This window comes from Ambystoma mexicanum, chromosome 6p (assembly GCF_040938575.1).
Source record: "Ambystoma mexicanum isolate Mex_15411 chromosome 6p, UKY_AmexF1_1, whole genome shotgun sequence".
NCBI lineage: Eukaryota > Metazoa > Chordata > Amphibia > Caudata > Ambystomatidae > Ambystoma > Ambystoma mexicanum.
Genome location: NC_090935.1, coordinates 738,990,428 through 739,012,346, shown reverse-complemented (window position 1 = coordinate 739,012,346; position 21,919 = coordinate 738,990,428). Strand labels below are relative to the sequence as shown.

At 46.6% G+C, this 21,919-nt stretch overlaps 1 protein-coding gene across 4 annotated transcripts in view; it reads left to right on the top strand.

Annotated features, from left to right (window-relative positions):
* CETN3 (centrin 3) overlaps nucleotides 1-21,919 on the top strand; it is a 514,649-nt gene that overhangs the window by 343,572 nt on the left and 149,158 nt on the right. For all 4 annotated transcript variants that reach the window (XM_069627612.1, XM_069627611.1, XM_069627613.1 and 1 more), the window contains one exon: nucleotides 16,460-16,574. In XM_069627612.1, the coding sequence (XP_069483713.1) occupies nucleotides 16,460-16,574 (115 nt within the window). The remainder of the gene's footprint in view (nucleotides 1-16,459; nucleotides 16,575-21,919) is intronic.

Below are 21,919 nucleotides of genomic sequence, written 5' to 3'. Positions count from 1 at the left end.
CTCCCGGAAGCGCTGTCATCAATCGCCTTCCCCGTCCTCATCCGAGGACTCCGCCCGTTGGCGGGTTTCTTATCCCACCAAGCGTTCCTCTCCGGAGGAGTGGGCTACCTTCGGGAAGGAAATGTTGCTGATTCTTGAATTGCAGGGCTCCGGTCCGTTCGCGCCTCCGAGAGGGGTCGGTCGTGACTGTACTGGAGACGCCGCTCGTACGCCTTCGGGCTCGGGTGGTCGGCACGATTCGCGGGATAGGACCCGCTCGGACAAGGGTAATCGTTCCAGTCATGCTCGTTCCAGGTCCCGGTCCTCGACGCGCTCGAGCCCGTGTGCATCTGTGAAGTCTTCGAAGAAGAAGTCGACAAGGTGGCGCTGAGGCCGTCGACGGACACTCTGGTTCCACCTCTGAGGAAGTCGTCGATGCCATGGGCAGCCAGGCTGTCGAAGGAGATGCTCGGGGCTCCGCCCTCGAGGCCTGTATCGAAGCCGTCGATGTTGTCAGCGCCGCGCTCGACGTCGACGCCATTTCACTCGACTCCCTCGACGCCTTTCGAGGCTGTGGTGTCGGAGGTACCCCGTGGCAGGGGGGGAACCCCCTAGAAAGGCTCTGGCCAAGCCAAAACATGTCTTTCTCCCTTATTCAATGCCCACTTTCCAGCCTATGGATTATATTTCCGAGGTGGAAGAGGGTTCTGAAGATGGGTTGGTTCCGGACACGGTACCAGATGAGATTCTTCCTGGTCATAGCCAGATTGAGGACCTGCGTCGGTCACTGCATGACGCCAGTGGTCTGGACACCTCTCCGGAGGTGGAGTTCTGTAGGCCTGAGCCTGGCTCCCATGCTGAGTCATCGTACCGGCGCCTTATGTCGGGGGTCACAGACTACTTGGGCTGGTCGGTGCCCCCAGTTGATTTTGCGCAGGATGACCTTACGGATATCCTTGATCAAGGTCCTCCCACTGACCCGGTACTGCCCTTCCATATGGCTCTGCAAAGAAGGGTGGGAGCGGCTTGGACTGCTCCAGAGAGTCTCCCGGCAGTGGGCAAGTCTTTGCTGCGAAAATACCGTCCAGCCAGTAGTGACCCCTGCTACTTGACCACGCACCCCACTACGGAGTGTTTGGTGGTATAGACGGCTACGGCCCCAGCTAAGCAGGAGTTGTATCCTACCATCCCTCATGATGGGGACGACAAGCGTTTTGATGGCTGGGCGAAGAAGGTGTTTTCTTCAGGGGGTATGGCGCTTCAGGCAGCCAACTCTGTATGTGCCTTGTCTCGTTTCACGCACACTCTGTGGAACTGTATTGCCTTAGCGACTGAACATATTCCCGAAGGGGACGAACGGGATGGTTTTCTTGCTATTATTCAGGATGGCAAGGATGCCATGTGTTAGTCCGTTCAGTCGGGTTTGGACATGGCAGACTGTCAGCGGTCCATGGCGGCGAGCACCGTGATACGCAGGTTTGCATGGTTGAGGAAGTCGGGATTTGCTCCTGATGTGCAAGCCAGGCTCCTTAACATGCCCTTTGATGGTGAACATCTTTTTGGCAGCAAGGCTGACGAGAGCCTTGAGAGGTTGCAGACCTCTAAAGCTGCAGCAAAGTCTTTGGGCGCTGCAGTCCGCCAACCTCCGCCTTTTCGTCCTAGGGGACAGCAATGGAGGGGAGGTTCCTTTAATTATTACTCATCCTTTAGTAAAGCGAGAGGAGCTGCAAGTCAAAGGGGCAACCGTAAGAGTGCTAGAGGTGGAAAACAAGGTACTCGAGGTGCCAAGGCCGCACGTGCAGTTGTCTCTTTGCCCTCGGGCAACGCCGCCGTCGCTTCTGCTCAGTCATGAGGCCCATTCTTCACCGGTTGGGGGAAGGCTGGCGCAGCATCTGGTAGAATGGCATGCCATTACTTCAGATGTGTGGGTTCTGGAGATCATAGCCCACGGCTACTGTCTTCCTTTCCGGCAGAGGCCTCGCGACAATCCACCAGGGAATCTCTTTGAAGAATCTGGATCCGCTCCCTGCGCAGGAAATTCAATCCCTGTTGAAGAAAGGCACCATAGAACTGGTGCCTGTAGCGGAGAGGAACAAGGGATGGTATTCCCCTTATTTTTTGATTTCGAAGAAAGACGGGGGCTTGAGACCCATCATGGACTTGCGCGGTTTGAACAAATTCCTCAGGAAGGACAAGTGCAAGATGGTTACTCTCTCTCAAGTCCTCCAGGCCCTTCAACTTCAGGACTGGTTGGTGTCTCGACCTCAAGGACGCTTATTTTCATGTGCCGATCCATCCCAAGCACAAGAAGTACCTGAGGTTCGCGGTTGGCGACTCGCACTTTCAGTTTCGGGTCCTTCCGTTCGGATGAACCTCCGCCCCAAGGGTTTTCACCAAGCTCATGATAGTGGTGGCAGCGCATCTCAGGAAAGGGGGATTCACGTCTACCCCTGCCTGGACGATTGATTGATCAGGGCGCGCTCTCCCGAGCAAGTCCTGGATCATCTCTGTCACCTGCCACTCTCTCCACAAGCTGGGCTTCTCCCTCAACTTAAAGAAGTCCCACTTGACGCCAACTCAGAGGCTCCAGTACATCGGAGCAGTGCTCGACACGTCCCTGGGGCTGTGTTTTCCTCCCCAGGTGAGGGCTCATCACATTCAGCAGATGGTGCACAAGTTTCAGCTTGCCCAGAGTCTCCCAGCGTTCGAGTTCTTGAGGTTGCTCAGCCTCATGGCATCCTGCATTCTTCTGGTGCCAGAGGCCAGGTTGCGATGAGATCTTTGCAATGGGCACTCAAGCTCCAGTGGTCTCAGTCCTCCGGCAGGATGTCGGACCCGGTTCAGGTGCTGTCCTCGGTCGCCCAGGACCTTCTGTGGTGGGCCGTCGAAGGCAATCTGATGAAGGGGGCTCCATTTTGGCTACCCTGGCCGAAGGGGACTATCGTGACGGACGCATTCCTCACGGGATGGGGAGCTCATGCCAACAAGTTGACAGTCAGCGGTCGTTGGTCTCCGTCGGAGTCCAGACTCCATATCAATCTGTTGGATCTGAGGGCCGTCAGACTTGCCCTGAAGGCTTTTTTGCTGACTGTGTGAGGAAAGAATGTCCTGATTCTGACGGACAACACAGTGGCCATGCACTACCGCAACAAAAAGGGGGGGGGCAGGGTCCCTTCCTCTGTGCAGGGAGGCGATGCAGCTCTGGTTCTGGGTAATCCAGCAGGAAGTTTCGATCTCGGCAGTTCATCTGGCCGGAGACTAGCAGATGCTGAATCGAGCATTAGGTGAAAGTACTGTCTATAATGTTCCCTAGGTATCTAGAGGGCTTTGAATATATCGTTGACTGTTTCTAAATGATCTTCCATGCAACAATCGCCTCCCTTTTTGAATGGTTTAATCAAAGTTTTGATTCACTTCATGATTTTGATAGGGCTACATGGTGCATTTTGGTGTGTACTATTCTGTAGCTCATTTCTATTCTCTTGTGGGCAGGAATGACCCTAACCACCGGCTGGTGATTCATACCCTACCAGTGGGCTACATTCATGTCTGGCCACAGGAATAGCTATTAGTACATTGTTCCCTTGGGCAGAGCTGGGATAAACCTCAATTCCATTGAATGTAGTGCCTTGTCGCCTTTCCTGACATTTTAGACTAAATAGTTGCTGTTCCGGATTCTTGCACTGTTCATGAAGCCGTTCCACCTCATGACAAAGATTAGAATTCTCATTCCTAATTTTATTGATCACGGCTTACAACTAATTTATTTTCACCTGGCACTGGCCAAATGCTCTGTCATTCTTGTCATTCTCTTCCAACAATTTAACGATTTCCTGGTCCATATTGTGGAATTCCTTATATTTCTCCATGTTATTCTTTCTAAGTGTTTGTAATTCTGAAAAGGCATAATCTTTCTCCTGTCTTATTGCATCTAAAATCGCCTCGAAGTGCATTCATTCTTGCTCACTCTCATTAAATTGTTTTTCCTTCTGACCCAATTGAGTCTCCATATCGCTACATTTAGCTTGCACTTCTGTATTAGACTGCTCTAATTCCGCGTTTAGGCACCGTATTTGATCAACTGCATCATCCAAACTGCCCTGCAGCTTACTAATGACCTCAGTATCATTTCCTTGCATTTTCAAAGACTGGTGTAATAGGAACCATAGCTTGGCACATAGTCTTATGATACAATCCTTCTCCTCCTTCCGATCTGAAGCTCTAAATGGACTCATGAGGCATACTTGCACAATGTTCCCTTCTTCAAAAATATTTTATAGCAACTCCTTCTCTTCGTCCCTGCAAATCCAGTCTTTCCATATAATTGCATTTTCTGAAGACCAAACTCCACGAGCAAAGAGTTTTGCCTCAAGATAGTTTGCCAGATCAGAAAAATCAGCCTCAATTTGGGACATGGTGACACTGCACACAACGCTGCACTATCACTTCACAGCACTAATTCACTTTTAGGTGCACACTCTGGCTATATGCCACGCCCAGTAATTATTTTAAATTTTCTAGTGGCCAACGCACCAAATATGGATATATTTTCTGGAGGAGTTACACACCTCTCCTTGGGGTGTTTTACTATTGTGGTAATCAGTGGCATCGTATTATTGTAGTGATGCATTGGTGGATTCCCTTTATAGTGGTAAAACTCTCCTCAGAATATAGTGTAACACCTGTCCTTTATCCCAGTTTTTTTTACAATTCCAACGACTGGACTTATTACACTTAGTATGTGACAGTATCACTTCTTCTCAGCAAGTTATCTAATATGCTGATGTATGCTCTAGCAGCCAAAATGCAAAACATATTACATTATGAACAGGTAATTGCATACACACACACCATACACTTCTAAACTCACTTACTAGGAAAAACCAAAAACCCACTTCAGATTTTACCACTTGTGGTAAAATGAATTACCACCTGTAGTACAATAGGGCTAGTCCCTGTGAACTCTCTCTGTGCTAATGAGTGCAGTCATGAAATGAAACCCGACTCGAATAGGTTTGAAGTTTCTGTTTTTATATGCTAATGATGTTCAGAGTTGTTCAGATAAAATACATCATGCGGTATAAGCCATGTGAAAAAAAAGAATAGAAGATTATATTTTACATTACAAAGTTCACACTCCTCAAAAGGCTCCCCCGACCATTATCCTACTCAATGTCCTTGTATACAAAGAAATTGGCAGTAGATGCAGTTTGAGAGAGAGAAAATCACAACAGCAAAGCATCTTGTTTTCATGTATATTTGAAAATGTATTTCTTTTAAACATTAATAAACATTATACATAAGTCTTCTAACCCTTACTGGCTGCCAATTATGCATTCATGCTCTCATCCTCACTTATGACCCATATTCACCTAGAAATTGGCGAGATTCCTGGCACAGCTGACCATGGAAAACAGTCTCACTTGGTTCGCCCACCGAAAAGGAATGTCACAACCCCAGCAAGCTTGCCAGCACTGTCTCAGCCCAGCTCTCGGAAAGCCCTCAAGAGAGTCACTCCCTGGATTCCAGTGGATGTCTGCCCAGAACTGTCTCGCTTCAGCATTCGGAAAGGTTTCTGCCTGTCTCAACTGAAGTTTCTGAACATCTCCACTCCACACCCAGCCACAGTTCCACTTATAATCTTCCCCTGTCACTTCCCCTTGACTAGGTCATATCACCTCATCCGTCCGGCCCAGTATTCTTCCCATTGAAACCGACAGTTTTGCTAAACTACAAATGTAACATTTCCTTCCTGCTCAAAAACAATAATGTTCTTTTAGCACCGCATATTTCATATGTTGCAGCTTGCCACACAATTGCTCTGCTGCACATTTAAAAGATCTCATTGAATGAAGCCACGCAGCTAAACCTAATTGCGGAAGGACTTTTCAAAATAATTTTCAATTTATTTCATCTGGACCAATTTGCACTAATTTGTTAAGGACATGTTACCGGTTACTGGCAAGGTATTAGCTTGTTAATGAAACATTATAAAACACCCTTAAACATATGCGCTCTGTTCTTGGATGTGTGCATTTCCCATTTGGTGCGCGCACCGGCTGCATTGGCCACTTATGATGTCTGTATTTCTAGGTTTCTGTGCAAAGCCCACACTACATGTGCATGAACCCCTGCAGCCCCAGCTATTCCTACAGCGCCTGGTGGTCTACTGTGTCGAAAGCGGCAGAGTGGTTGAGTAGAACCAGAAGGCAGGGGTGGCCCTCGTCCAAGTTTTGAGGCGTCGTCGACCACCTGTATGTTTGCTGTCTCTGTGCTGCTTCTGGGTCTAAATCTCGATTGGTATGTTTGGAGGAGATTGTTTCGATGTGTTGCTACATAATGTAGTCTGCAGGGAATGACTCCAGGCCAGTCTTTGTGGCATCCATGGCTATTGCGTTTCGCCACATTGTATGGCAAATACTTGATAAGATAGGTATTCCACAAGGTCTGTTAAGTATTTTGGTTTATTTGCATGCTGATTCTCTGATTCAGGTGAGGCTTAACTCTGAGGGTCGTCTAACGAGGCCAGCACTCGCTGCAATGGACGAAAACAAGGATGCATTTTGGCCACTTACTTTATTTAATTTGTACGTAGCTGATGTGGGTAGAACTCTAGAGGAAGCCTCTATTGTTCCGCCAAAGATTGGTAGCTTAAAAATAGCATGGACTGCCTAAGCAGAGGATTTTGTATTATTCAATCTCACACCCATTGGGTTACAAAGATTAATTGGTGGTTTTGACAATATGTCTTTTAAATAATCTAAACATAAATCCTATCAAAACTGTTATCCTTAAATTGCCAAACTCTAATCAACTTAAAAACAACAATATTTGGCATCTTGACTGGACCAAGTTGGAAATAATCTAATATTATTTATCTGGGTTACCTGATTATTGCGAATCCATTGAAAAGCTTTTACAGAAATGATTTGATGGAAAAGTCTAGAAAACTTGTTATTCAACTGAGATATGTAGATAGGAGGTATGGTAAGTTCTCCATTATCCCGACTGTCAGATTTTATATTGCGAAGGTGGTGCCTAGATTTTGTTACGGACTGGAGTGTTTTCATTCTTGGATTTTGGCTGAACTAGATTATAATGCAGCCTTAATCTGGCAATCCGTTTTATATTATATTCCAAAATGTGTGACCTATGCAGTTATGAATTGGGCTAATACTCTCTTCAGAGTATTGTTGTATGAAAGAGATTAAACTTAACGCGGAAACTACATGTGAATTCTAATGTACACTATACCATTTATTTACTAGGGATGTAAAAACAGGAAACCTACAGGTCATAGATGTATCCTTTTTTAAGAAGGAGAGTCTGCATTCATTGTATACAGCGGGAGTGTCCTTGGAACTACTCTTAATGAGGCCTTTAAAGGTTAATAACATTTTACAACTTGGAGATTGGGCCACTACATTGGAAACATTTTTAGGTACCAGTCAATATGTACAGGTTGTGTCTACTTGGAGCCAGGTATGATGGAACCATATTTGAAATGTTTCCCTAACAAAAGATTGAGCAATGATTTTATGTGTTTTAGATGTAATGTGTTTTTAACAAATGCAATTTAAAGCATTAGAAGTCCAGTTGGGGAAATAAAATTAAGCTGTAGACATTGTCAAAACTAACAAGGAATTGGGAACGCTGTAATCATCTGTTGCTCTCTTGTCCTGCATTGAGAAACCAAATAATTATTTCAGCAAATATGTATCGTACACAGAATGGATGAATATTATGCATGGAAAATCAGTTTAGTCTTGACTGTACTGAGGTTTTAGAAATTGGTTTGTAAAATGTAATGGATTGAGTATTTTCTGAATGTTAAACATTCTATAGGAATGATATATGTAATTGTTTCAAGTAATTTATAGATGCGTTATCAATTGTACTTTGTAAAGGTTTTTATAATCTACTAGCTGTACCCGGCCACGTGTTGCTGTGGCTCAGTTTGGTTAAATGGAGTACCCCAACCCTTCCCCAAGCTCCCGCCCACCCTCCCTCCCACACCCATCCTCCCTCCCTCCCACACCCATCCTCCCTCCCTCCCTCCCTCCCACACCCATCCTCCCTCCCTCCCTCCCTCCCACACCCATCCTCCTTCCCACACCCATCCTCCTTCCCACACCCATCCTCCTTCCCACACCCATCCTCCCTCCCACACCCTTCCTCCCTCCCACACCCATCCTCCCTCCCACACCCATCCTCCCTCCCACACCCATCCTCCCTCCCACACCCATCCTCCCTCTCCCTCCCTCCCACACCCATCCTCCCTCTCTCACTCCCCACCCACCCTCCCTCTCATCCTCCCTCTCACCCTCCCTACCACCCTCCCAGTCACCCTCCCTCCCCCTCCCTAGCCCTCCCACCTCACCCTCCCTCCATCCCTCCCCTCCCTCCCTCCCTCCCCTCCATTACAAGTCCCAGCGGCACGAGAAGTCAGGCGTTGGATTTGGTAAATCCCCATCCCCATTCCCGTGGAGTTCCATAGTCCCGTAGGACTCCATGGGAATGGGGACTCAGAAGTACTGGCACCATTGAGAACGGTGCCAGTGCTTCCGTGACAACTCTGCCTGCAGGGGCAGTTGTGCCCAGCAGGGTCAGACCTGCCAGGCGCAATGGCTCCTGCAGGCAGACTTGTAGTGTGGCGGCCCGGGAAAAAAGGGTGCCAGTACGTTTACTGGCACCCTTGTTTCTGGACTGCCACACTCGTAATGAGGACCTAAATCTTACCTCCTCTCCACTTGAGTCGCAGCTCAACAATGATTTATTGCTCCCTTCTGGCTTCATCAAATGTGGTTCCTGGACTCTCAACATGAACAATTGAAGTTTATTTAAAGTGTCTTCAAACTTCAGATCCTCTAATCCAGTCAAATGGGTTGGTAATCCATTTCTGCCTACTATTGCTGAAATTGAAGACTTTGTTCCTGGGAAATTAGTTTTTGGTAATTTTGAAGTTTATGTGGAAATTAAAAAGATAATGCCATCTGCTATTAAAGAATCTATTAAAAAATAAAGTTCTATCTATGGGCAGTAGAGAGAAGCCTAAACCTATCTTCACCTCAGTGAAAAATGTATTTTTATGCTACTTGCCATCAACTGTTTTCAGGGTAGATGGATGTAAACATGATTTATTTAAGATATGGCAGTACCTTGATAAACAAGGAAAATTGTTATCTAGGGTAGCTAAAATTGTTTACTATTGCCTGTTTTCATTTTTTTATTGATAGATTTGTTTATAACGCAAAGGAAAAGAACGATAAGTAACCATATTGCAAGCTATAAGGATGAGTAAATCCATTTTGCTCGGTTCTGGTGAAAAATATACCAGAGTGCATTCATTAAGTATGCTAGAGAATACACTTAAGACTGATGTGACTGGAGTAAAATAATAGAACTATTTAAGGGAAAATTTGAAGTTATTGTAGTTGGGCTATTATGAATGGCCTTATTTTAAAGATGGCGAACTATATTATAGTGCCCTGTTTTATTGTAGGGAACATGAGTTACAAGGAAAGGACACAATGCCTGTTAATAGGAGTCTCACCTAATCTACAGAAGACAGGATAGCTTAAGCCTGATTTCATAAAAGTGAGGGTGAATTTTTAAAGGTGGTGTGAGTCAGATGTTTGCATTAAGATTCTTAAACAGATCATCCAGTTTATAGCAATTTTGCATTTGCAAAAAAATTCTAAATGTGTCCTTTTTGAATGTGCTGCAAAATCTATGTAATGCAGCTAAAAAGGCGTAAATTATAGTATTTTACTCGGATGTCATTTATTATAACTAGTCTGATCGACAAATCCAAATCGATTTCTGATGGCCATTGCCCACAGCAACAGTGGCCACAAACCCCACATATGTATATGAAGAAACAGCACGGAGCGGAGATTGGAGGCTGGAGGCAAGAGTGGTTTGCTGTGGTGGTGCACTGGACTGACTTGCCAGTCTTTCTACAGTCATTTCTGCTCGGAGGCTGAGCCCTAACCCTGCATCACTCTGAACAGGATATAACTCCTCTCACAGCACAGAGCTTGGCAAGGAGAGTGGAGGCAAGAGTGGTTTGCTTTGGTTTGCTGGTGGCAGCGGGGGCTGTGAAGCGCGCCCCCTCAAGTTCTCCTGGTTGTTGCAGACCCGACAAGCTCCTAGGCGCCCACTCGTGGTAACGTCTTGAATTTTGGCTCCTAACATTGGTACTCCCTCTACTGTCTGCTATCCCTGGTTACTATGAAGGTGATTAAGGCTGCCAGGGGAAGGAAATCTGGCCTGAGAAGCTCGAAGGTGGGAAAACTGGCCCCACCGGGTCCGCCTGGGTCTAGAGTCTAGAGAGGTCTCTGATACAAGTGAACGTTGGGCTTGTGTTCAGAGTGGGCACCCTGGAACACATGCTCTGGGAGTGTGTGAGAGTGAGTGATTTCTGGAGAAGACTTTGCATAATTTGTACCAATGTGTTAGGACAGACCTTGGATTACGATTTTGATACATTAATTCTTGTTGATGACGAATTACTGAATGATCTAAACACCTTGCAACGAAAATAGCTATTTAGGGGTGCCTCAGTGGCTAAAATATTGATATTAAGAGGATGGAAGTAAAGACTGTCTCCAGAAGTGAATGTTTGGATGGATGAAATGTTAAAATTGGCTGACCTGGAAAGATTGACTTATCGTTGGAAGAAGTCCATGCCCTTTTTCTAGAAGGTGTGAGGTAGATTCCTGGACATGTACTAGCTCTGTTTATACTTTTCTTTATTGAGGAAGGGAGTGGGCTTGTTAAGACATGTTGACTGGATATTGTATCTAGAGTGTAGTAAAATGCAAAAATTGCTCATAAAAAAAATAGTTAAACAATACCTTGCTATTGAAGATGATTATGAAATTACATCTGAATTCACTTGGGGTGGCTGTTAACAGTAAAGAGGCCATTAGTCCATCAGCTGTCTATGATTATCATTGGTACCCAGCTGTCCGCCACCCCGGACCTGCAGAGGCTGCTGTTTACATCCTCTTCTTCTAGCAGCTTCACTGATGACAGCAACTGCATTTATGAGACAGAGTCCGGTTCCGAGAGAAGGGTCCTACCAAAGGGTCAATCTCAATCTAGAAGCTCAATCAGTCAGGGTAGGCGCCTCTCGACTAACATTAAGTGCCACCTTGGATGTCCTATTACAGCTATGCACAGCAATGGCCAAGGACCACATTGCCATTAAAGCTTTACGCTTTACTAACTGCTCACATACTTTCACCTCCTGCAAATAATTCCCCAGAACATATGGTACCGGTATCAGCACCCGAGGTAAACCCTGCCACTGCATGCAACAATACTTTGTTGCCGATGAACGACCAGATATGTCCCACCCAGCCTGGTTCCTCCGGTCCAATCATAGATCTGACGAGCCAGCCCCAACGCGTGGGCTGGCTGGATATGGTCAACGAGGACCAGTCTGTTTTACTGTCTCCAGCTTTGGGGAAGGAAGATGAAGATGAGGCTCTGAACTCGGGCCCAATGGTGCCTTTGGTTGTGGCCGGGAGCTGGGCTCTGTTCAGGCCCTTGCTCCAACGGCGATGGGTACCTCCTCTTTCCCAGACCCGCCGGTTGACGCTGCCAATTCCACTGTGATTCCCCCGGCTCCTTCGCTGCTTACTGGTTCCAAGAAGCACATGCAGAAATCAGTCGGGGGCACTACTGATCGACAGGTCTGTGTCCCGACTAGGATCGCTAACACCCTGCCTGACGGCACCAAAAGACAAGTCGACTTGCAGGGCCCACTACAGAGATGGTTAGTTCCGGGCGAGAGAGCCTGCACAGCCTTCGGGCCGCCGATCCTTCTGCACGGGCCGAGCACACAGTCCGCAATGCAACATGGAAGGCCTATAGTCATGTCAAGCGACATGACCTCAGATTATTACCGCGGGCAGAAAGATTGCAGTGCACAAGGTCTAGTGCTGGGGCGGGATTAGGAGGGCCTTGCCTCTGGTATTTCTGCCACTGAGCAGGGGATGGTGGGGCGTTGGGTGCCATTGCTCTCTATGGCAGTGGTTTAAACTGGAGGAACTAACTCCCCTAATCTCTTGTCCCTTTATGGAACCAAAGCTTTCTGTTGAACCTTCTCCATGGTGTCCTGTCACGTAGTAACATCTGCAGTAGGGACATTAACAGGATTGTGTTACCAAAGGCCAACAGTGTGACTAACTGGGCTTTGTTGGAATTTACTACCCCTGCGATCTCTGCCTTGATGAGTTTTCATTATTCGGATCTGTATAAAATGGGATTCCATTTGACTGACTGCAGACAAGCATCTGACTTAGGGGGTCGTGCCGCATAGCCCCCTCTGGTCTGGCCCAGGTGTGCCACCTACCCAAATGGCCTAAAATTGTTGTTTTCCAATGACTTATTCATTTTACAGGTGACGTGGTGTCCAAATAGACTGCTATAATGTGATTTGCCTGCCTGCTAAGAAACGTGTGAGGGGGCGGCCTAGGGGTGGGCTGGCTATCTGTGCTAAATGTAATCTAAATGTAGCTTCTTTCTACATGAGCAGCAACAATGTGGAGCTCCTGGCGGCCGTATTAAATGAACCTGAGTTCCTCCCGAACCTGTTTTGATTATTAATCTTTGTAAACCTCCGGGGGCATCAAAGGTGGTGGGTGTCCGTGTGTGAGTGATGGAACAATTTTCTCAGTGGTATTCCTGTTACCCTCAGTGGTAGGGGGGTCGTCTCTTATTGCAGGGGATTTTAAAAAACATATGCTCACCTCAGCAGGGAGGGGGATCACCTGGCCCCAAACCAGATTGTCCAGCAGTGTCGGGCGGCCTTGGTGTACACACCACCCCGAAGGATTGGTTTGAACAACTGGACCTCCATAATTTGGCATGTCTCAATACTAAGCTGTTCGCGACCAAGTTATTGGGCACACTTGGTCTAACAGCAAAGCTCAGTCTTGCATTGATTGTCTTTGTATTTCAGTCTTGAGTCAGTTGAGCCTGATTAAGATGGTGCAGACGAATCTGAGTGACCACCTGTTGTTGGCCTGGGACTGGCCCCCTGTGAGTGCTAGAAGGGAGCCTTGCCCTGCCTGTCCTGGTGTGGTGATCAACCATGCTGGCAACCATCTACGCTGGACTGAGAGGGGGATTGCTAGGATGAACCCGTTCCTTGAATCAGAGGGCCACCTAATCTCGAATGGTGTGGTATCGGGGGCGGGAGGGGAGTCCTGCGGGCTACCCTGTGACACTTCTTTAAATACCTAAAACTCACCCGAGTAGGGGCCCAGCGGACCAGAGCAGAGTTGGCCCCTTTCGATGTTGTAATACAACAGAGGGAAAGAGTCTATTGTGCAGAGATGACAGCCACTAAGAAATGTGCTGACCTCAAACCCTCAGTTCGTGAAAATAAACTTGGAGCAATGTCTACAACTTATAATAACTGGATCCGCCAACACAGGGGGTCACTGCAAAGCACAAGGTGGGTTAATATGTTCGATCTACTGCACACCAACTGTAGTGCCAAATTCTGGTCATTATTTAGGGCTTTTTTGGTAGGACAATCCCCACTATAATTGAATCTTATTCCTCTTGTAACTTGGTTGGCCTACATGGGGGCTATGTTTTACGATCCGTTGATAGCTCCCTCCGGGACTCGGGTATTGCCTGCCAATTGGCACATACTGGGTTCTTTTGAGGCTGACGACATTGAGGTAGTAATTAAGATTCTGAAGCCGTCCCGGGCGGTCGGGCCGGACTCCATTCCAAAAAACAGTATTCAAGGCTAACCCGCCCGGTTCCATAAAATCTTGGGTTCGGGAGTCATTCCGAATTGCTGGAGGGAGTCCATCCTGATAGCGGTGTTCAAGAAGGGTGACCCTGGTGCCCCCTCCAACTATAGACTCCTTGCCATGTTAGATTCTTGTGCCAAGATTTTCCCTACCCTATTATTGAAACAACTGAATGCCTGGGCCGAGGCATCTGGCTGTCTGCATCGCTGCCAAATCGAGTTTCGTAGGGGCCACAGCACCCTTCACAAAAACTGTGCTGTGCAGCTCCTACTGCCACACATGATCGCTTCCAAGCAGGAGACTATTTTGTGGACTATTCCAGGGCGTTAGACACGGTTTGCTGGGATAGGCTTTGGCACACATTTTTACAATGAGGTCTCGACCCAGTCCTCCTATTTCATCAAGGAACTGCATAGTGAGACCATGGTATCCATTTGCTTATTGCAGGAGGGGCCCTTGTTTGGTACTATTAAAACCGAACATCGGCCTGAAACAAGGATGAGCTTTCGCCCCACTACTCTGTAATCTCTATTTATCTGATCAAGATCCATGCAAGGTATCGGGATGTTTCCACCCAGACTTGGGGGCGCAGCCGTACCATGGCTAATGTATGCAGATGATACATCCTCATGGACCGCATGCAAAACGGGCTCCAGCGGACCATAAATGCATTAGGGAAATATACCAGTGCGAATAAACTGCTAATAAACACATCTAAGACAAAGGTTATGGTGCTAGGCTGAAGGTCAAAACGGCGGCCCCCCATGTGTGGACGCTGAAGGGTACCAAGCTAAAGGTTATGGATGGATACATACCTGGGCTTCCCCATCCACTCTAATCCAATCAAGGCATTCTATGGGGAGGTTGTTTCCTGTCGCACCCTTAAGAAATGGCACTTAATAAAATGCTTTTTGTCCTTTACAGGCGGGAACAACATCGAGGGACTGATCAGGATTTATCCCTGCACTGATGTATGGTCTGGATCTCTTAACTATGGGCCAAGTGACCTGGTTGGAGGCTTTAGAGGGGAAGTTACTTGGGTCAATTTTAAATGTCTCTAAGACCACGCCGGGCAAAGCGTTGAGACTGGAGCTGGGGGGCCAGTTCCTATGGGTGCAATGAATTTATTTTAGTTTTGCATTTATATAGCGCTACGAACCCTCAGGCATCAGAGCGCTGCTTATTTCCCACGGTGTGTGGTGCTCATTTATCGACCTCGGAAGGATGAAAGGCCTAGTTTGGCCCTGCCGGGATTCGAACCTGCATCAGCAGGCGCTGCATGGATCTCAAAGCGAGCACTCTACTCGTTGTGCTATCTGACCGGCTACTTAAGAATCAATGGCTTCTTAAGCGCTGTAAACTCTACTGCCCCTTGAGACTGTTCCCCTTGAATGACCGTAGGCACCTGAGCTTGGTAGCACGCGGCTTGGGGGCTACCTCTGTAAACCCTTCCTTGAGGAAGACTGTGAAGGCCCATTGTGAGGAGATAGGCTTCCTACTCCCACTGTTAACAGACACGCCTGACTATCTGAATCTACTGAAGTGGAAAACCTGGGACTGGGATAGAAGCAGCTCCCTAAACAAACTAGGCCAGAAAAGGCGGTACTTAGAATTCACCCAGCAGGCCTTTAAAATTGATGGTCCGTGCTCTTACCTAACTGCTCCTGTAAAATGAGAGAATTTGTGGTATACTTGCGTTTGAGTATCCTACCAACGTATGAATACATCAGTAGTTGGTTTGGAGTTGTTCAAGAAGAGCGACATTGTAGGCTGTGTTCAAATTACTTCTAATCCAGTCAACTGTCTTGACCCAATGTGGAACTCTTGAACAAACATACACTAGGGCTTACACAAACTTTGTAATGACCCTTGAAAGTATCCAGGGTGATCAATTTTGGTCCTTGTTATACAGGGCCAACTCTCTTGTTGTTACGGGGGCTGGATACTATGTATGGAAGGAGGCTGTAAAACATCTGGCCAATGTAGTGTGATGGGTTCTATCCAGTGATGACTGATAACGCTTGGTCATTTCAGGCTGTATTTGTGTTTGTTCTTTTAACTCTCTTTATCTGTTGAAATGTGGAATAATGCACTTGTTTTAGGTTGTTTGTGTGTGTTTTATGATACTTTATTCCGAAACCTTTCCACTTGATGAAATAATGGAATAATGTGATTGCTATTTCTGATATTATGCTGAATGTTCTTTCAACAATTTTTGGTGTTAATGTTTATTTTAACTAAAATGTACTAATAAAAAAAATATATATGAAGAAACTCCCTTTGTGAGAGATTGTTTTCAATATCGTAGTCACAATGAGGACATTGGAAATTGAATATTCTTTAAGTGGAAATGGAATTTTCTTATAGTACGTATCTACATATAACTATTTAATTAACCCTGAATGCCATTAAACTGCCATATTTGTGTCGCAATATTTACTGTTCCATGCCGCAAAATTTGAAAATCAATGCTGCAATATCCTGGGGAACGTGCTTAAAGTACCGCCTTTCACTGCAAAGAGCTACCTGCCAGCCAGACCTATTGTTTGGAACACTTTAAGGGTTTTGTTTAGGAATTCCTATATAATGAGGTTGTCTTTAATGTTTTCTTTAATTTTTCTGCCGAATTACCTTACTTTTGCATGATGGGGTAATTTGCTGCCATTTTAAATTTAGATACTTCTGCTTTATTCCAAAAGGTGGCACTGCGGGCTTTAGGATTTGATGTAAAGAAAGTTGATGTATTAAAGATTCTCAAGGATTATGATTGTGAAGCACAAGGAAAAATCAATTTTGAGGACTTCAATGAAGTTGGTATGTATTTGACTCTTAATGTTATTATTCAGGCTATATTGAAGTAGTTTTATTTCCTACACATTTCTAAACACGACCGTGTTCATTGTTTTTTGCCCACATTCTGCTGACATTTTCTAGTCTCCGCTCCCTTTTTTTTACTATAGTGTTTTCTGATGGTCATACACCTGCTTAGAGTACAAAGATGGTTATTTAATGACGCGAAAAGCAGGATGTGGCAAAGAGTCTTGACGTTTGGGAGATGAAAGGAATATATGCAGTGCTTTAAGTGGGATGCAAAGTCGAGGGAGAGGTGGGTGCTCTTAGAAGGGGGTGTTTCCAAAGTGCTGGACGTGATCTAAGGGAGGGACCGGTGGCTTAGGCATAGGCCACCTTCCCCAAACATTTCATGAGACACTGAAAAGATGTTTTTTTAGGTCACTAAATATTATCTCCTGTGGTTTCATTTGGATCCTGTCTACATACCAGTGTTGTATTTAGGTTTTCTGCTGCTATAGGCCCAAATAAGTGCATGTGCCCCCCCACCCCCAACATTACTCCACCTCTGCCAAACGCTGCAGCTTCAACAGACTCTGGACAACATGGACAGTGTTGAAGCTGCAAACTACGTCACTTCACCCCCATTTTGGCTCCATAACATTATAAGAACTTTTTTAAGGTTGCAGGAATTAGAAACATATTGCTTTCTCTTTTAATTCAAGCCTGTCATCTTCTATGTTCTGTTAGTTGAAAGTGTGTTTTCAGATCTTGGCTGCCCATGTTTTTGAGAAGGCTATGTTATATGTTCTACAGTTGAGTGCACAACAGGTAATGGTTAGGGCTAATTGTCTACTTTCGGTTAAGTCAGAAAACAATCTTGTAGAGGAAACGATGAGAGCATAAGCTGTCTACCAACTGGACACAATGGAGAGAAGGTTGGAACAAGGAATTTTTCGAATGGATTGTGTCCTCCCACGTATTCCTCATCTTAGATCTATTCGCCACCTTGCTGCTTCTTTCGGAAAAAAAAATCACCAGAGGGCCTTGTGCTCGAGGGCGCGTAGCATGGTCCCTCGAAGGCCAGCGTTGACGTCATCCGTCGTATATAGGGCTCGAGCCGCGCCCGTTGCTTCAGTTCCGTTTTTCCGAGCTTCTGCTTTGTGTATCGAAATGGCGTGTCGGTTTTCTCACTGAGAAATGTCTTCTTCCTCAACGGGTTTTAAAAAGTGTCTGAAATGCGGCTAGGAAGATGTCCATTACGAATCCTCATCGCAACTGTCGTTGGTGCCTTAGTCCTGATCACCGAGCCGACGAGTGCGGGTCGTGTCAGGTGATGTCGAACAAGGCTCTTAAGGAACGCCAAGGTAAGCTAGCGGTGGGGGAAGAGTCTTTCAAGTCTGCAAAAAGACTCGGGAGAATTGAGGAAAAAATCTCATCATGAGGCGATCGAGGTCAAAAAGTCACTTGAGGAAGTCCTCTTCCTCTGCATCGAAAAAATCAAAAAAGCTACGTCATAGATCCTCTTCTTCTTCCTCGCCCGAAAGAAGGTTAATTTCTTGTCCTTCTGAACTAGATTCCCCCAAAAATGGGAGGCCTTTAGGACTTCAATGTCAATAGTTTTTGAGAAGGCGGCCCCGACCCCCTCATAAAAGTTGCGTGAAGAGCATGCCCCTGTCCACTCTAAAAGTGACAAAGGGAAATCTAAAACGTCGCACACTAAATCCGACAAAAAGTCGAGGGCGTCCTCGGACAATGATTCTCCAGCGCCTCATGATACTATACAAAAACCTTTGGTGCATAAATCGAGGTTGCCAGAGGACAAAATGGCATCCTCATCGTCAAAGTCATCTATCGACTCGACGCGTCCTTCGACGACTTTGTCGAAGCCAAAAATGCCGTCAATACCTTCGGCCTCGGCGTCAAAGCCTTACTCAACATCGAAGCCCTCCTCGATGACCTCGGAGATTCCTTCGAACATATCAAAGCCATTGTCGATTCCGTTGACGCCTTTGTCGGGGAAATCTTTTATACCGGTTCCCAAGACGACAACTATGGCTAAAACTAGGTCTATTCCACTTTTACCAGAAACATTTTTCCACCCTCAGCCCAGGAAGGATTTTTTTAAATCTATTTTTGAGGAACAAACCTCTGATGAGGAGATTACATCAGCTGTTGTTTGATTTGGGACAAGAGAGGTCCCTGAGGAACTAGTAGATCCTGATTAAAAAATGACAGACCTTTATGACTGCCTACAATCGGCCAGTGGCCTAGATACCTCATCTGAGGTAGAATTTGAAAGACCTGACCCCACTGACCATGCTGAACCGAGGTATAGGAACCTTATGGGAAGAGTGAAAGATTTTATGGGGTGGAAGTCGGTGTCTCCAAGATATGACCAGGACGACTTAACTGATATTATTGATGAAGGACCTCAGAAAGACCCAGTCCTTCCTTTCCACAAAGCTCTTCAAAAGAGAGTTATGACAATATGGCCCTTAAATCTACTAATGTGACTTGTACATTAGCTAGGTTTACTTACACCCTGTGGAGCTGTTTGGATGCAGCGGCTGATCACATTCCGGAGGCTGAGGAGCGGGATGGTTTCCTGGCGATAGTAAAGGATGGGAAGGAGGCTATGGAGGAATGCCTCAAGTCAGGACTGGATACTGCAGAGAGTATAAGCAGATCCATGGCATCTAGCGCAGTCTTGCGTAGATTCGCATGGCTAAGGAAATCTGGCTTTGCATCTGATGTACAGTCCAGATTATTTTTATTTTTTTTACCTTTTATTTTTATTGGCGGAGGTTTACAACAAACATGTTAAAGAGAATGATGCATTGAATATACACATGAACAGTAGTGCAGTAACTGCAAAGGCAATAGTATAATACATGGGGAAGCGACAAGGTATGATGTTTCATAGTGTTCAAGTACTTTCCAGTGGGGCCCGGAAACGAGCCACTCTCAGATGTTCTCTCCTCTTGATTATTAAGGTAGCTGTTGAATGCAGACCATATGTTCTTGGGGCGGGAATGAGTAGGGAGCATAGTAAGGTACTCTTCTTCACAGTTTCGAGACCATGTGAGCAAGCTTAACAACTTCTGAAATGTCGGGGGAGATGGGCTCTTCCAGCTTTGAAGTACACTTTTCTTGGCCACTATGCAGCTTACATTTAAGAATTTAGCCATGTGTTTAGTATCGTTGGACTTCCACGCCCCAAACAGGATCCCCAGTGGGTCAGGGTCGATTGTAGTGTCAATTATCTCAGCAAGTGTCTCTAGGATTGTTCCTCAAAATTCCCCCAGTTTATGGCAAGTCCAAAACATGTGCATATGATCAGCTTTCTCCGCCTTACAGCGGGGACAGGCATGTGCAGTGGTATGAGCACATTTAGAAATCCTGAGGGGGTGTAGTACAACCTGTTCAGTAGTTTATACTGCATAACTCGGTAGCGGAAGTTAAGGGAAACTTTGTTGGTATGTGAGCACATTTTCACCCACAACTGGTCGGAAATCTCAGATTTCCTCTGCCCATTCGCTGCGTGCCTCGGAAACCTGGACTGGGGCGCCCTCCAGTAAGATCTTATATAAAGAGGAGACAACAACACGGGTGCCGCCCGAATTAGCAATGTATGCAATCGCTGGAGTGTCAGGGGGTTCATTAGGAAATGCAGGCCATGTGGCTCGGAATGCGGCCCGGAGCCTATAATACTGCAGGATCTCCAGCGCAGCTCCAGAGTGGCCCGGCTTCCATGTCTGTGGATCAATAAACCTGCCATCGGGGTAGAAGTCTGTCAGTGCCTGGTTCCTAGAGTCCCCCAGTGCCATACAAGAGCAGTGTCGTGTGTAGGCTCCAGCCCGGGGAAGGTCCACACGGGGAGCCATTTATAACAGGGAGGGGATTCAGCTGTTAAGTATAGCAGCCGCTTCCAGGCACGTAAGGCGGTACCGATTGGGTCGTTGGGAGAGTTGGGTACATAGTGCTGATGTAATATGAGAGTCATTATGTTAACTCCGGTTGCTGCCAGGATTTCCAGCTTGACGTGTGAGTGGGTTGGGGAGCCAGGGTACCAGTGAGTGGCATACTGGGCCTGCACAGCTGTCCAATAGGATATTAGGTCAGGGGCAGTGATCCCCACCCTTTCTCATATGGGAGCATCATATCAGACCATTTCTTGCGCACCGCACCAGAGTGCCATAGGAACTGTGCACATAATTTGTGTAGCCTTGTGAAGTATTTCCCCCCGGGCCATATGGGTATGTTACTGAAAGTGTATAACAACTTGGGGAGTAGGACCATCTTGATGAGAGAGAGCCTCCCGGCAAATGACAGTGGGAGAGAGCGCCACTGTGCCATTTTCGTCTCAGCTAGCTGTGCTGCAGCCAGATAGTTGTCTGCGAGCAGGGTGGTCTTAGTTAGGGACACCTGGACTCCCAGATATCTGATTCCACCGGGGGACCAGCGAAGAGGGTATTCGGTGACTGGTTGTTGGGTAGAGTTAGTGAACGGAAAGACCTCGGATTTGGAGTAATTGATTGTGAATCCTGAAAGGGTGCCTATGCGTGTGATGTCTCGTAGTATGGGGTCAAGATGGGTGTCAGGGTCCCTAATGTATAGTAATACATCATCTGCTTACATGGATATAATTTCCGGGTCGTCTTTTAGTCGTATCCCCCTGTGGGAATGGCAAACTCTGATATGGTCCGCCATGGGCTCTATCGCTAGTGCAAAGAGGATCAGGGAGAATGGGCAACCCTGTCGGGTGCCCCTGAAGAGTGTGAACAGAGTGGATGTTAAGGAGTTAGCCCGAACTCTAGCCCATTGCCTCCAACACCAGCCACATATATTTCCATGATACCATGTCAAACGCTTTCTGAGCGTCGAGTGTGACTGCAATTGCGTGCACGTCCTGGTCAATTTGGGCCATCACATTTAACAGCCGCCTAATGCTATGGGAAGTATATCTCCCGGGTACAAAGCCCGCTTGATCTTCATGGACCAGATTTCGTCACAATCTGGAGGAAACGGTTCGCTAATACCTTGGCGAAGATCTTAGTGCCTAAGTTCGTCAGGAAGAGGGGCCTGTATGAACCACATTTTTCGCCGGGCTTTCCAGGCTTAAGCAGCACCGTTATAACGACTTCACGCAAGGAAGGAGGGAGGATAGACACGCGGAGCGATTCGTCCCAGATTTCCAATAACTTAGTATGGCTATGTGTTACTGGTAGAATTCAGCCGTGAGTCCGTCGGGCCCCGGTGCCTTGCCTTTATTTAGGCAGTTCTGAGATGGCCCTGACTATCTCTTGCAGAGTGATCGGGGAGTCCAGCTGGTCTCTGGTCGAGGAGGAGACACATGTTGTCGGTAT